The sequence below is a fragment of the Leptodactylus fuscus genome, chromosome 3 (assembly GCF_031893055.1).
Source record: "Leptodactylus fuscus isolate aLepFus1 chromosome 3, aLepFus1.hap2, whole genome shotgun sequence".
Classification (NCBI taxonomy): Eukaryota; Metazoa; Chordata; class Amphibia; order Anura; family Leptodactylidae; genus Leptodactylus; species Leptodactylus fuscus.
The window spans coordinates 62,425,781-62,439,450 of record NC_134267.1 but is presented as its reverse complement, the minus strand read 5'-3'; the positions used below and the strand labels follow the sequence as shown (position 1 = coordinate 62,439,450).

The 13,670-nt window shown below is 39.7% G+C and overlaps 1 protein-coding gene across 2 annotated transcripts in view; it reads left to right on the top strand.

Annotated features, from left to right (window-relative positions):
* IGF2R (insulin like growth factor 2 receptor) overlaps positions 1-13,670 on the top strand; it is an 86,467-nt gene that overhangs the window by 45,383 nt on the left and 27,414 nt on the right. For both annotated transcript variants that reach the window (XM_075267664.1, XM_075267663.1), the window contains exons 16-27: positions 12-189; positions 1,913-2,028; positions 3,154-3,316; positions 3,441-3,620; positions 4,008-4,109; positions 4,202-4,303; positions 6,594-6,768; positions 8,558-8,728; positions 8,806-8,949; positions 9,598-9,779; positions 11,899-11,986; positions 12,423-12,626. In XM_075267664.1, the coding sequence (XP_075123765.1) occupies positions 12-189; positions 1,913-2,028; positions 3,154-3,316; positions 3,441-3,620; positions 4,008-4,109; positions 4,202-4,303; positions 6,594-6,768; positions 8,558-8,728; positions 8,806-8,949; positions 9,598-9,779; positions 11,899-11,986; positions 12,423-12,626 (1,805 nt within the window). The remainder of the gene's footprint in view (positions 1-11; positions 190-1,912; positions 2,029-3,153; positions 3,317-3,440; positions 3,621-4,007; positions 4,110-4,201; positions 4,304-6,593; positions 6,769-8,557; positions 8,729-8,805; positions 8,950-9,597; positions 9,780-11,898; positions 11,987-12,422; positions 12,627-13,670) is intronic.

The window sequence follows — 13,670 nt, the reverse complement described above, 5'->3', positions numbered from 1 at the left end:
TTTTTTTGCAGTAAACAGGAGCACTGGAATCTTGGCGTTGGTAATTCTAAGCTTTCTTACTACGATGGGATGATCCAGCTCAACTACACTGATGGGACCACCTACAATAATGAAAAGAAAACTCCTCGTTCATCACTAATAACTTTTTTGTGTAACAGAAGTGTTGATATTGGTGAGCCAGAATATCAGGTACATCCTGCAGAAAATAGTCTGTTTATTACCCACACTTGCAGAAGAGAATGTCCATACTATATTTTCATAAGGTCATATGTTAAAAAGTTCCTCCAGGGCTTTTATGACGTATTCTCAGAGATTGACCTACATGATCTGCATGAAGCCAAGGACATTTTCAGAAACCTTACAACATTTTTTTTTTTTTTTTATTGTTCATGCGTTGCTGAGGCACCATTGACAGTTTAAATAAAAAGCTTGCTAAATAAATAATGACTTTTCCTTAGATCTGTGGTGACCTGAAATCTTAGTAAGCTCAGTGCAGTGTTTGGTAGTGAAGCTCAGACCCATTTACTTGAGTGGAACTGAGGTGCAAACAGGGCATGCGATCAAAGTTTGTGACGCCACATTGCCAGTGAAGTGAAAGCATCTCTCACAGCTTTGAACAGCTGATCTGTGTCAGACCCCTGCTGGTCCATTTTTCTGACCTATCCAAAAGAAACATGCCAGAAAACCCTTTTAGGCCAGGGTCCCACATGCCAACAAAAATACAGCGTTTTACAGTCACTGCAACATGGATAGAGAATCCCATCCACACATTACAGAAAAATACACGCAGCTGAAATGCTGCAATTTCCCAAACCGTTGCATCAATTATACCTACAGAAACGTTGGTGGTTTCCCTATAGGTATAATGAAATCAGAAGGTCTGCAAAAGAAACCTCTGTGCACTTTCTGTGAAAATCTCCGGGAAAAACTATGCATTTCTGACGTGGTTTTTCCCACATTACTTTTTCGCTGCAGCCACTACGGGCACAAATAGATTTTGTTTCTCTTGCTGTAGATTTTGCAATGTTTGTTTAAAGGAGCTCTAGCATTTGGAAATTGTCATTTTCGATAGTGATATGCCCGAATAACCTTTAAAAAGGCTATTCAGGTGCTGCTACTAGAGTTTGAAAAGACCCCCCCCCCGTTTTATTTATATATTGGTAAGACCGATATGCAAATTGACCTCTCTGTGCACCCTGGGCATTCGTCAAGCCATCGTGCATACCTTTGTAACGCATCCTCCTTTGCTTGTGCTCCTGTGATGACCTTCTCCTCCGTAGGTGTAACCGCCTCCATTTTCTGTAGTCTCGATCCTGTGCTTTGAAATCTCAGGCATGTGCTGTAACTCTCCCTTCTGAGCGCTACTGCACGTGCCAGAGCGCCATTTTCTTGTGCACTTTCTTCCATTGTCCACAAGAAAATGACACTTGGGCATGTGCAGTAGCGTTACTGTGCATACCCGAGATTTCTAAGTGTAGGATCAAGACTACAGAGACTGGAGGTGGTTATACCTACTGAGGAGGGCAACACAGGAGCACAAGCAAAGGAGGGGGAGTTACAAAGGTATGACACAGGAGGTGCACAATGGCTTGGGGATTGCAAAAAAAAAAAAAAAAAAGGGGGGGGTCTTTTCAAAATCTAGTAGCAGCACCTGTATAGCCTATCTCAAATGACGATTTCCAAATGATAGAGCCCCAAAGCAAAGATTGAATTCAAGAGAGATGGGAATATATAAAGTAACAACTTCGACATCTTTCTGCTGAATTCACTCTTGACTCTGCATAAAATGTGCAATATAAATTCCACGAGTGTCTTTGGCCTATCTGCTGTTTTTAAAACTTTTCCCTTGTGCATGCTGTTCAGTATTAACAGATAATAAAATTAGACATAAATTATTTATTTTTTCATTTAGGAAGAAGACAAATATACATATAACTTCAAGTGGCACACAAAATATGCCTGCCCAGCTCTGCCAGTGGAGTGTGTTGTAGTGGACAGTAAAACTAATGACCAGTATGATCTGTCTAGGTATGAAAAGAAGACTTAAAGGGGTTGTCCCAACTCAAGGATCCTATCTATACTGGTAGCTTATGTAAATTGAAGACTTTTCCTAAATGTATTGCTTTGGAAATGCTGCATTGTTTGCCTGCTATGTGAACTTATTCCTCCCATTGTATACACAGCGTTGCTATAACCATGGACATATAGGATAAGTGACGTCGCTCACTCACTGTTCTGGCCTGCAAGACAATCCGTTCAGCTAATTGCAGTTTTGCTGATAAAGCCGAGTCTGTTATCTATGTAAAAGCACAGATAACACTGAGTCAGTTCTCTACAAGCATCTGCATATTATCTGATCCGCATAAGTGTTGTGAGACTTCTCAGGCCTGTTCAGCAAGGGGAAGAGCGAGAGAAATACAGGAAGTTTATTGCTGAAACACTGGAAATACAGGAAGAAATGCTGCTGAAACACTGAGATGAGAAAACCCCTTTAGGCTGAGGCCTCACATTGTGGAAATGCAGTTTATTTTGCTGCAGTTTTTGAGCCAAAGCCAGAAGTGGATTGAGCGGAATGGAGCGATATAAGAGTTTTCTAGATATTTCCTATTCCTTTAGTAGCCATTCTTGGCTTTGGCTCAAAAAAACACAGCAAAATCTGCAACAAAAACAAGCTGTGTTTCCGTAATGTCGGGCCGTATCCTTACAGAGTTTTTCTGGGTGTAAAATATTGTTCTTAGGATAGACCCTGATAATTAGATTGGTGGGATCTATCTCTTGGTAAAAAGATGAATCTGCAGTTAAAACTGCAGTTCCAAGGCCCCCGATGGTGGGCACAGGTACTTGGATGGAGTAGTGTCAGATACTCAGTCCCACTAGTTTGAAATGGTAGGAATTTTCTTTTGGGATGGTGGAACTGAGGGCTCTAATTTTAGATATTTATTAAGAAAAGTTAAATTTTAGCATTTATGTATCCCTATTCCCCCCTTTTTGTGAGTTGGCCAATTCCAAGGGGACCTTACCTCCAGTGATATGTTTTATGTTACACATGACCCATCCTTGCAGTTAATATGTCCTGTACTGGGGTCTTTGTCATAAAGCATGTTTATTAATATAAAACTATTCTTCCCCCCCCCCCCCTTCCTAATTTTACAGATTGTCTAAGGTACAAGGAGAACATTCTTCCAACTGGTTTGCCATGTATCAAGGACAAGGGAGACGTCAGAAATATTACATTAATGTGTGCCGTTCTTTAGTGCCAGTGAAGGGATGTGACCCATTTGCTGCTGTTTGCCAAATGGACTTTACCAAAGTATCTGTGAGTATGCTTAGAGCTGCTGCTGTTTCTGATTTTCTCATAGATCTCATGTTTATGATTGGTTTTAGACTGCTTGCATGTTTTCCCCTTCATTTATTTTTATTCTACATCTTTGTTAATGCAGGATAAGCCTGAAGAAACAGTAGGCATCAACAACCTGGGTGTCGCAGTCACGAAACCCACTATAGAAGGCGATGGAAGAATACTCATCAAGTACACAAATGGCTCTGAATGTATTGATCAAGAAAATAACAATGTTTCCTATTCATCAGATTTACATCTTGTATGTGAAAAGGGAGCTGTGGTAAGTTTACCAGTTTATATCATTGAATATATGTCACCAGTAATATCATGATCACATATGTAATGGGTCTCATCCTGAAAATGAAGATGGCGCAGTGATCAGTTGACCAATAAGAATCTAGTTTCTGAAAGTTGTGACCTACGAATATAATATTGCTTGGATGTCATATAAACTAACACTTATATAAGCCAGTTATTGCAGAGTAGAAGAACGGACACTCCATGGTACCTGGTTTGGCTCATAGACTGGTTGCTGACTAGGAGACCCATCTTTTTTTGGTTGATTTAGCAACCCCCCATATTTTCCATACATGATCCATACACTCCATCCATAAATAATAATTTGAAGAAAGTTACATCATATCTCCTTTCCTGTTTTGTTTTATAGGCTACCAGCCCTAGATTAATCTCCAATGTCAACTGCTTAGCCACCTTTCTGTGGAATACGGAAGCTGCTTGTCCGGTGATCAAAAACGTACATGGAAATGAGGTATGGACTAGACTTGTAGGAATAAAGAACTTCCTGTAATTGTGGGAAAGGTTAGCCTGGAGATTTAACCTCTAAGTGTTTTTTGTCTGCAGAACTGTTTGATAGAAAATCCTAACACTGGCTTTACTTACAACTTCGAATCCTTGAAGAATGAGCTTGGTTATACAGTACAAGGCAATGGCAAGACATTTAAGGTAAGAATTTTTCTTTTTTATAAAGCTTTTACACCTGAGGTTTCCATTACATGAGCGCAAACACCAACAGCATCCATGACACGACGGACGTAACAGATGGTGGGGGGCATGCTATATTGCATGCAATGCTACTTTTCCTGCCAAGTATTACCCTACTTGTGACCAGTTCTGAACAAAGCCTCTATAAAAGATACATAGATGTGAACATTCATGTATACTGAACACTGACGGGGTACTCTATTAAGGACATCCATCTAGTAGCAGATTTGATTTGCAGAACCACAGCAATTCATTGTGGCATACAAAGGTATCATGGAAACCAATGGTAGGCCATGAAGTCATTCCACCACTTTAGGGACGATTTTATGAAAAATGTCTAAAAGCTTACTTGCTTTTGTTGGCCTTAGCTACCATTTATGGCCCAGCTTGCATTTTTTAAGGGCAGAATCAAAACTGTGCTGTAATTGAGTGCTATGGGCACCAATGACAAGCTTTTGTGTTAGAATATTTTACAGATCTGTCCAAAAAACTAATAAGATGGTTATCCCGGATGCAGCTGCTTTTGGAGTGTTCATCTGAGATAAGCTGGCTACAATATATCGTGCACTGATAACAAGCTGGCCGGTCCGTCTTCTCTTTTCACATTGAAACCAATAGGGGAAAAAGCAGCCCATTCATTTCAATGGGGAGCGCACGTATGCCGGCTCCCATTGAAATGAATGGGATCTGCTTTGAACTTGCTTTACGTTCAGAATCAGCTCAGCGTATACTTAGTGTTAATGCACCCTTAGTCTGTAGTATACAGCATAGTTTTCATAAAGAATTTTAGATTTTTATTTATCTGCCCACAGAACAGTTTTACATATTATATGGTTTTATTTTAGTTTCAAAGGCATTTCTTGAATTATAACATCAATAAAACAGCAGTGCAGAACATTATCGAATGAGAGCGTTCCAAGTGAAAACACGGCATACAGAGCATAGTATATAAACATAATAATTAATGGAAAAGAGAGAATCCTGTAAAAGACTAGGGATAAAAGCCTCAGTTCATTTTAAATGACCTTTGACCCAGGGACAACAATTGTTTCTGGATTGTGTGGATATATGGTGGCTTCTTTGCATAGGGACAGCTTTAACTTGTATTTGTGGATTGCTCGGTGAACTGTTTTTAGACAGTAATTTCTGAAGCAATCCTGAGCTTATACAGTTATTTGCATTGCTGAATCATGCCTGTTTTTAATGTGGTGCCCTCTGTGGGGGCCAATAGATCACCAGAATCCAATATTGACTATAGGCCTAGTCCCTGATGCACATTAATTCCTTCATATTCTTTGAATCTTTTGATATTATGTAATGTAAATGCTGGTATATTCAAAACTGAGCATCTTTGCTTCTGAGAGACTTGGCCTCTAATGTTATTCTTTTTATACACAGTCATGTGACTTGGATATAAATTTACCCCTCCAGCTTGATTTTCTTGCCTTTTATTGATGCTGTCCCAACATTTTTGCGCGGTGTTGCTGCCATTCATTTCTAAATTAGTTACATTTTTTTTTTTTTTTCAAAAGAAATGGAAAGAAATTTCAACTAATTACTTTAACTAAACGTCCAATGTTTCCAACCACTGGAAAGTTCTTAAAGGGAATGTATATTATCAGAAAATTATCTATTTGTTTGAATCTGATATTTTGTGTTAAATTTCTAAAAACATTTTTCAAACATTTCTCATGTCATTATCTGTATATAAAGGTGTGCACTTGCATATTATTCAATACTGCTACTAGGGAGGGGGGGCACAAAGAATACAGACCATTACTCTCCACACCCCACAGTCCATTTCCAGGGATAGGAGCATTGTCTTTATATAGGTCTCTTTGCTGTTAGTGCCAGGTGACCACTGCAACTGATCTCACGTTTCAGGGGTCACGCATTCACATATGGCACATCACAGCAGTCGTGCCATATGTATAGAAGACACCGCTGAAGTCTATGATTGGCTGCAGTGGTCTCCACACACATATGGCATGTCACTGGTGATGTCAGCTGTGGGAAGTGTATACAGATGAACCGAGCTGCCGCTGCTGGATCTTGGGAGAGGCGAGTAATGGTTTATGTTTATAGCTCCACTAGCATCAGCATTAAATAATAGAAATAAAATAATTAGACCGAAAATCCCTTTAAAATTAATTGAGAAATCTTGCAGCTCACTATGGGTCCACTGAGGACAGACGGTAGTCGGCTGCTTCCTGTACTCCTTACTTATTTTTTTTTTTCCTTTTTTCCATAGCTGAACATCTGTGGCCTTGTCAGTGATTGTGACAAGACTGGAAAGAATCCAGTGGCTGGTTGTGAAATTGAAAACAATGTAGTATCTAGACCGGTAAAATTAAGTCAATCACTGGATCTAACTTCAGAAGGCACCATTACTCTTACTTACAGTGGAATAAAGGATGGTGAAACAGGTGAGTTGGATCATTACACTCTAGGCCGAACATCTCATGCCAATAGCGCCATGTAGTGTCCACAAACTGATAAAGCAGTGTAGAGTGGACTGTCTATATAAGTATGCCTGCACAGGCAGAAGGGGTCAAATCAATTTGGCAGATTTGTCTACAAACTGGACGTGGACGTGCTGAAGCTTTATTTTTTGGAATCGCCGCCACTTTAGACGTGAGCAGCATTTTCAGCTTCTGGTTGGGTTATGGCAAAGTCGTTAACAACCAAAACATCTAAGGAGCTTGTCAGAGAACACTCTCTCTTCCCATTAAGGCTGATGATTGCCAAGGCAGCTAGGGGACAAAGAAAGCCACTGGTATCTAACTGTTACACCATATCAGATGTGGGGTAAACATACGTGCAGCTTCACGTGCACACCACTCTGTATTAGATCTATGGACTCTTGTGACCAGTAAGTAACAGACTACACTTATTAAAAGATACACTTCCCATTGACAAGAAAAAGTGCTACACTGTTAAAAGGATAAAATCTTTATTCATAATATATCATATAATAATAATAGAATTTTAAAAACAATGTCTAACAATAGAAACGCAGCATACCCATCACTATTACAGATTTATGTAATGTACATTCATGCATACATGCAATTGCTAATCGCAATCAGACAAAAAAAAAGTAAAGTGCCTAGTGCTATGTAAGTATAAGATGCAGAGTGAGCTCGACAATCTCTGAGAAAGTACAGCAAGTTACTAACAATGTTAACATGTTACACGTGCCCAACACACATTTAGGAACATACTACTTTATTAACAAAATGGACATCACTCAACGTAAGGCGCAAACAAAAATTATTCACCCACAAAGTGCAATGCAATGGTTCGGCTCAAGCAATACTTCAGTGACAATGGTGAGAATATATAGGCACCACAGTCAACAAATACATAATTGTCAACCAATACACGTACAGATAAAATGGTGCAATTCATAAAATCCTACAAATACATGTTACCCAGCGCATTGTAGTGAAAGGAATCCCTCAACCAAGGGCCAATACTAAAGCTGTAGTTGTCATAAAGAGGGCTAATATGTCTCATGTAAATATTATAAATGTGTCACCGGGGATCCAGCTGAACTGCACAGTAAACTGCTGAAAATATTAGAAGAGGTATACCGGTAGTTCCACACATGTTCAGCAAGATGCAATATTGTTTTTTTTTTTTTTTTCACTGTGAGCAGCTTTTGCTCTATATTATGTTGTTTGTTTGTTTTTTTTATCTAAAAGACATGCATTACTTTAAATGTGTTTTCACAAGTTTGCAAAGCAGATGCAGATAAGTATCAGAGCAGGTACTGGAAGTTTCACACTTGCATCGAGCTGCCCGTTGTTCTGGTCCATCAGAGGACCAGAAGAGTAGACAAGCAGAACGCTACAATTGTGGTTACATACAGAGACAGACGTTCCTAACTGACTGTAGTGGGGTTCATTGGGTGTCCCTAATTTTAAAACTGAAACCAGTTGGAGAAAAAGTCCTCCATGTAAACTTTCTTCTGCTGATTTCTGACGGACATTGCGATGAGTTGACTCTGTCTCAAATGTGAATGTACTTTTACCCTGGCTTTTTTTTTTTTTTTTTTTTTTTATTAACTTTTATTCAAATTTCAGGTTTAATTTGAGTATTAAAAAGGGTTAAAGCTTGACATAATATTGTATAATCTGAAATGTCTTTCTAGGATTTAACAAATCACATTTTTTATTTTTTTAAACAAATCTTTCTCTTTCCATATTACAGCATCCGGAGACCGCTACACCATCAATTTTGTGTGCAATGATGATCTATACCCAGGGCAGCTTTCATTCAAGAGAGAAGAGATAAATTCGGAAGCACATCTATACCACACTTTTTTTGATTTTGAAACAGCCATGGCTTGTTCCCCAGCTCCAGTTGACTGCCAAGTGACAGGTTAGAAGACTCCTTTTTGTGTTTTTTTTGTGTCTGTTTTGTTTAACATTAAGGATTTTTTAAAATCTCTTTTCTAGATTCTAGTGGTAATGAATATGACTTAAGTGACCTTAGTCGTGATGATGAACCTTGGATTGCAGTCGACACATCTGACCACGCTAATAATAGAACATTTTACCTGAACATCTGCAAGCCTCTTCCATATATTCGTGGGTGCTCAGGCAAGTATAGTAGCTGATCCTTTCCTTAAAGAGGGCTTTTCAACAATTCCAGTTCTTAGTATCTATTGAATTGCAGGTTGCGATTTATTTCTTTAGCCCCCACCATTACTGAGCAATCAATGCTGCTAGTTTTGGTGCCTGATATGCTATATAGGTTGTATAGTCTCAGGAGCACGGCATCATTCTGATCCAGGTAAGGGGTGTAACTTTGAGCTCTGACACTGCCCACTTCTGTTTGGCGTTCTGAAACATCCCCCCCCCCCCCCCCCCGCCTGCTCCTGTCTGTCACTGCCTAAGTATCATATCAGACATTTTTTTTTTTTACTTTTGTGGCATTCATCATGCATGATGTAGGGCTGTATGGTGGCTCAGTGATTAGCACTGCAGCCTTGCATTGCTGGAGTCCTGGGTTTGAATCCTGCCAAGGACAACATCTGCAAGGAGTTTGTATGTTCTCCCCTTGTATATGTTTTCTCTTGGTACTCCAGCCAGAATACCATCTGAATGGGCCCAAATAGTACAGAACAATGCTGTTTACTTGGAATAGTTCAGTATGCTGTTGACAGATTCAAATTCACTTACAATGCCAAATGTGAAGTTTATGTAAACTTTCCTATTAAATTGCTGTCTTTGTGTGTATATTTGTAGGGGGAGCAGTTGGGTCCTGCATGAAATCTTCAGACAATAAAAACCTAAATCTTGGCTACGTTCAGATGAGTCCGCAGGCATCTGATGATGGATCCCTTACCATAGTTTATATGAGTGGTGACAAATGTACAGAAAAGAAGCATTACTCTACAAGGATTATTTTTCAGTGTGATCACAATGTAGTAAGTATCAGGGCTTTTTGGGAAGAATTCTTACTGTTTATCAAAGGTTACAAACCATAGCATATGTAGCCAAGTGCTCTACATGGCAAAATAGTCATCAAGGCATTTTAAGTGGGGTTTCCCATGAAGGTAACCAGATCTAAATTTGTAGACTGTTAAAATCTAAACATTTTGGCATATCTATATCATTTTTAAAAACTTAGCAGAAGTTCTTAAGATTTTCTTTAACCAACTTAGTGGTGAAAGTCTCTTGTTTTGATCGGTTGCCAATCTATATAACCATCACTACAGGTATTTCCCATGGTCTGGCACTTGTCATTAAGCCAACTGTGATTTCCTTGTTGTAGTCAGGGAGACTACGTGCATGAGAAGATAACCTGGCCACTTTAAGGAAACCATGGCTGGGTTTCTGACTAGTCCCAGATCATGGAAAGTTCCTGCATTCATGGTTGTATCCACTGGCAACTGAGCAAAACAAAAGACTGTCCCTTCTAAGATGCAGTGCAGTGCAGAAGTAGGGTGCAGATACCACAAGGCAAGGATAGCCTCAGGCAGCAGGCCGCAGCACCTTAATGGGGACAACACTACAGCCATGACCTGCTAGATGTCCCACTGTGTGTTACAAACAGCTAAAGAATAAAGAAGATCATGTGGAGAATAAGCTATTGTTTATTCGTGTAAAGTTTGCTCCTTCCTTCCCTACACATGGAGAGACATTCAGGCAAGGAGAGCTGCAAACATTGCAGAAGGGAAGGGTAGCGGTGATAAAGCCATCACATTTTTATCAGTCTCTTGTCTTAGCCCTGGGAATGGAGCTCATTTACCAAGGCAAGTGTTTGACCTCAGATAAGTGAAGTGTGGGCTTTCTTTCAAGCAGACACAATAGTTTATTTAACATCAGATAATAGAGATGAGTATATGAATGGATTTTGGGATTCTAGGGATTTACTTGTTTAGGGCGGTGGGTGTGAAGAGATGTTTGATCATGGTCGGGATCCAGACACTAGCTGATTTAGATAGATCACTGTAGAACTTTGTCATCTTGAGCGAAGCAACCTTGAGAACATTGTGGGGAGTAACCAGGGGTCACTTTATAGTTGGTTTCAATTAGGAGGGTGTGCGCTGTACTATCACTACAATGTGCTCTGTAACTTGGAGGTACCAATTGATTGTGCTTGGGGGAGGTGGTAGACTACCTTTTAATGCAGTTGTCCACACAAAGACAGATCCTGTCCATATGCCGTTTTACTGAATTAGCCAGAATGGATAGCCACTCTTTGAGAACGGATCTTGCTCTAGTGCACTTGAGCAGCCCTAGCAGTAAATGGACGGCTATTCATCTGCCAGAACCCTAGGGTGTAGTAGGGATATCCTGGTGTCCGGCATACTTTGAATATCGGTTACTGCGAGTATTGGTAAGAACAAACCAATTTATTAACATGTGATGCGGTTTTTATGGTATGCAGTGTGAACCTGAGCGGAAACTATGTGGTGGATCATATGACTGGGATCCATATATATAACATATTGAGTGTATATACATCTGATATTGATAAGTGCCATTTGTCCTTATTATGGTATGCGGTACATGTTTTTGAATTGATCCTAAGACAGCCACTTAGGGGAATTTTAGGGGTGTTTAAATAAATGTTATGTTTTACTAATTAATACATCAGTGCTAAATATACTATTTATATTTTTCTGATGTGATTGGGTTTTTGTGCTCTTATTACACGTTGGAGCCATTCCTGTAGCCTGACTGACTGGCTGCAACTTCCATGAAAGATCCTCTGTTTCCTAGGTGCGCTGGGGAGATGGCCGCAGCTGCTTCCTTTTAAAGAAGGTTGTTTCTGAGACAACTGTTTTAAGACCCAAGTGCCAAGGCAATTTTACACCCTGCACGTACGCACTGGATTTTCTTCAACATCCGTTTTCTTTCATGCAACCCTCATAGATTTGCTATAGTAGCAATGATGCGTAATATCACTCTGCATACTCACAGTATGTTAACCATGGTACACAAAATGGCTGCGGGACCCTGTACTGATAATGACCACTGTACATTGTTACTCTAATTCCTGTATGTTCTGCTTTATGATTGAGATTTTCTTCTTACCAGGGATCACCTGTCTTCCAAGAGAAAGATGACTGTGAATACGTATTCTTATGGAGAACTTCTGAGGCTTGTCCTGTTGTTAGAGCAGAAGGTAGGCATTGCACTAGTTTCTTATAGGGTGGTTCAGAATAACTAAAAAATATATCTCTTCAGCAGGAATGGCGATATGGCACATTACTAACCCTCCACCTGTGTCACAGGCACATTTATGGTCTTGGTTTAACATATCCATCTGGATGAATTCTATTAACATGTTGTATTCCTGTTACTGATATACAATGGTATTAAAAAAAAAAGTGGCCATTTATTTATTTTCTGAATACCAGATTTGATCCATATACCTGACATATGTAATCCTTATTTCCAGTTATTTATCTCTTGGTTAGCAACTGCTCTTTCACATGTAGTTTGTACGTAAGCCTGTCCTCACCGTATGTTAAAGTAGAGATTACAGTCAGCCGTATACGTTTTACACACATAACACCATTGTAATATCACAACTTTTCCCCATGCTCTGTTTTATACAGGTGATGATTGCCAAGTTAAGGACCCAAAGTATGACTTTGTCTATGACCTGCGGCCACTAGGAGAAACTGTGATAGAAGTGGCAAGTGGGGAATATAAATATAAGCTTAAAGTCTGTGGTGGAATTACTACATCTGAGTGTACAGCCCCCGCTGGGTCAACTGTGTCATCCTGCCAAGTATCGGGTACTAAGGGAAGGTTAGCAGGTATGTTTCAATAAGTATGACACCTTCACTGTAATTACACAAAGGATAAGGCTTATCTCCACCTCCAACGTGTAGCTGCACATTCACAAAATGTTTAACATGTAAGAAGTTTTGATTAGTGGGAAATTGGGTGCTGAGACTCCACCGATTGCTTTAAAAAAAAAAAAAAAAAAAAAAGAGGCAGAAGTGCTTAGCTTCTCACTTTCTCCTCATAAGTTGAGGACTGGCTCATTTTGACATACTTTACTGTGGTTTCCCTTAGGTCTAGATCAGTGGTGAACCTAGCCTCTCTGCTGCCTGAGGCGGGCGATCAAAGGACGTCACCTGCGACAAGACGTAGAGGTCTAAACAAGCGCAGGAGAGGGCCATTCAGGTTGTTTTCAGAGCAGCCTTCTCTTGCGCTAGTGTAGAAAAAAAAAAAAACCTGACTGCTGCAGCTGCCACCCCCTCCGGAGTGCCGCTTGTGGCCGCCGCCTCACCTCGCCTCATTAGAGGTGCGGCCCTGGTCTGATGATGATCTGATGAAGACTTAGACTGTTATCAACAATCTTAAAGGCTGTTCTCAACAATCGCCTACCTTAATAGACGTTTCAAATAAGGGAACATATGGAGAGGTGGTTCTGTCCATTAACCACAGGGGATGCCATATAGTAGATGACTGACAGGTTTATCGTATATCTGTAGATAAACATTTTATCACTCTCTGCATCTTGGCTTTCATAACTATTTACATTTTTAATAGCAATATTTCAATATATGTTATATGTAGTTTTACAAGACCCATTATTTTATAAGTACATATGACTCTTTATTTTTTTTTGGATTTTTTATTACTTTTTGTTTTTGAGAGGTGAGCTGAATAGAATAAACGTATTATATGTAGAATAAAATACTTATTTTATTTTATTGTGGGGATAACGTCTATCCTTAGGGAGAGACCACCTTCTCAGGTGTGTGGAGACTTATACAGCCATAGTTGCTCCACTGCAAGGGAACATGGGAAGAATATGCAAATCTGTCTCCCAAGATGTAAATAGGGAGACT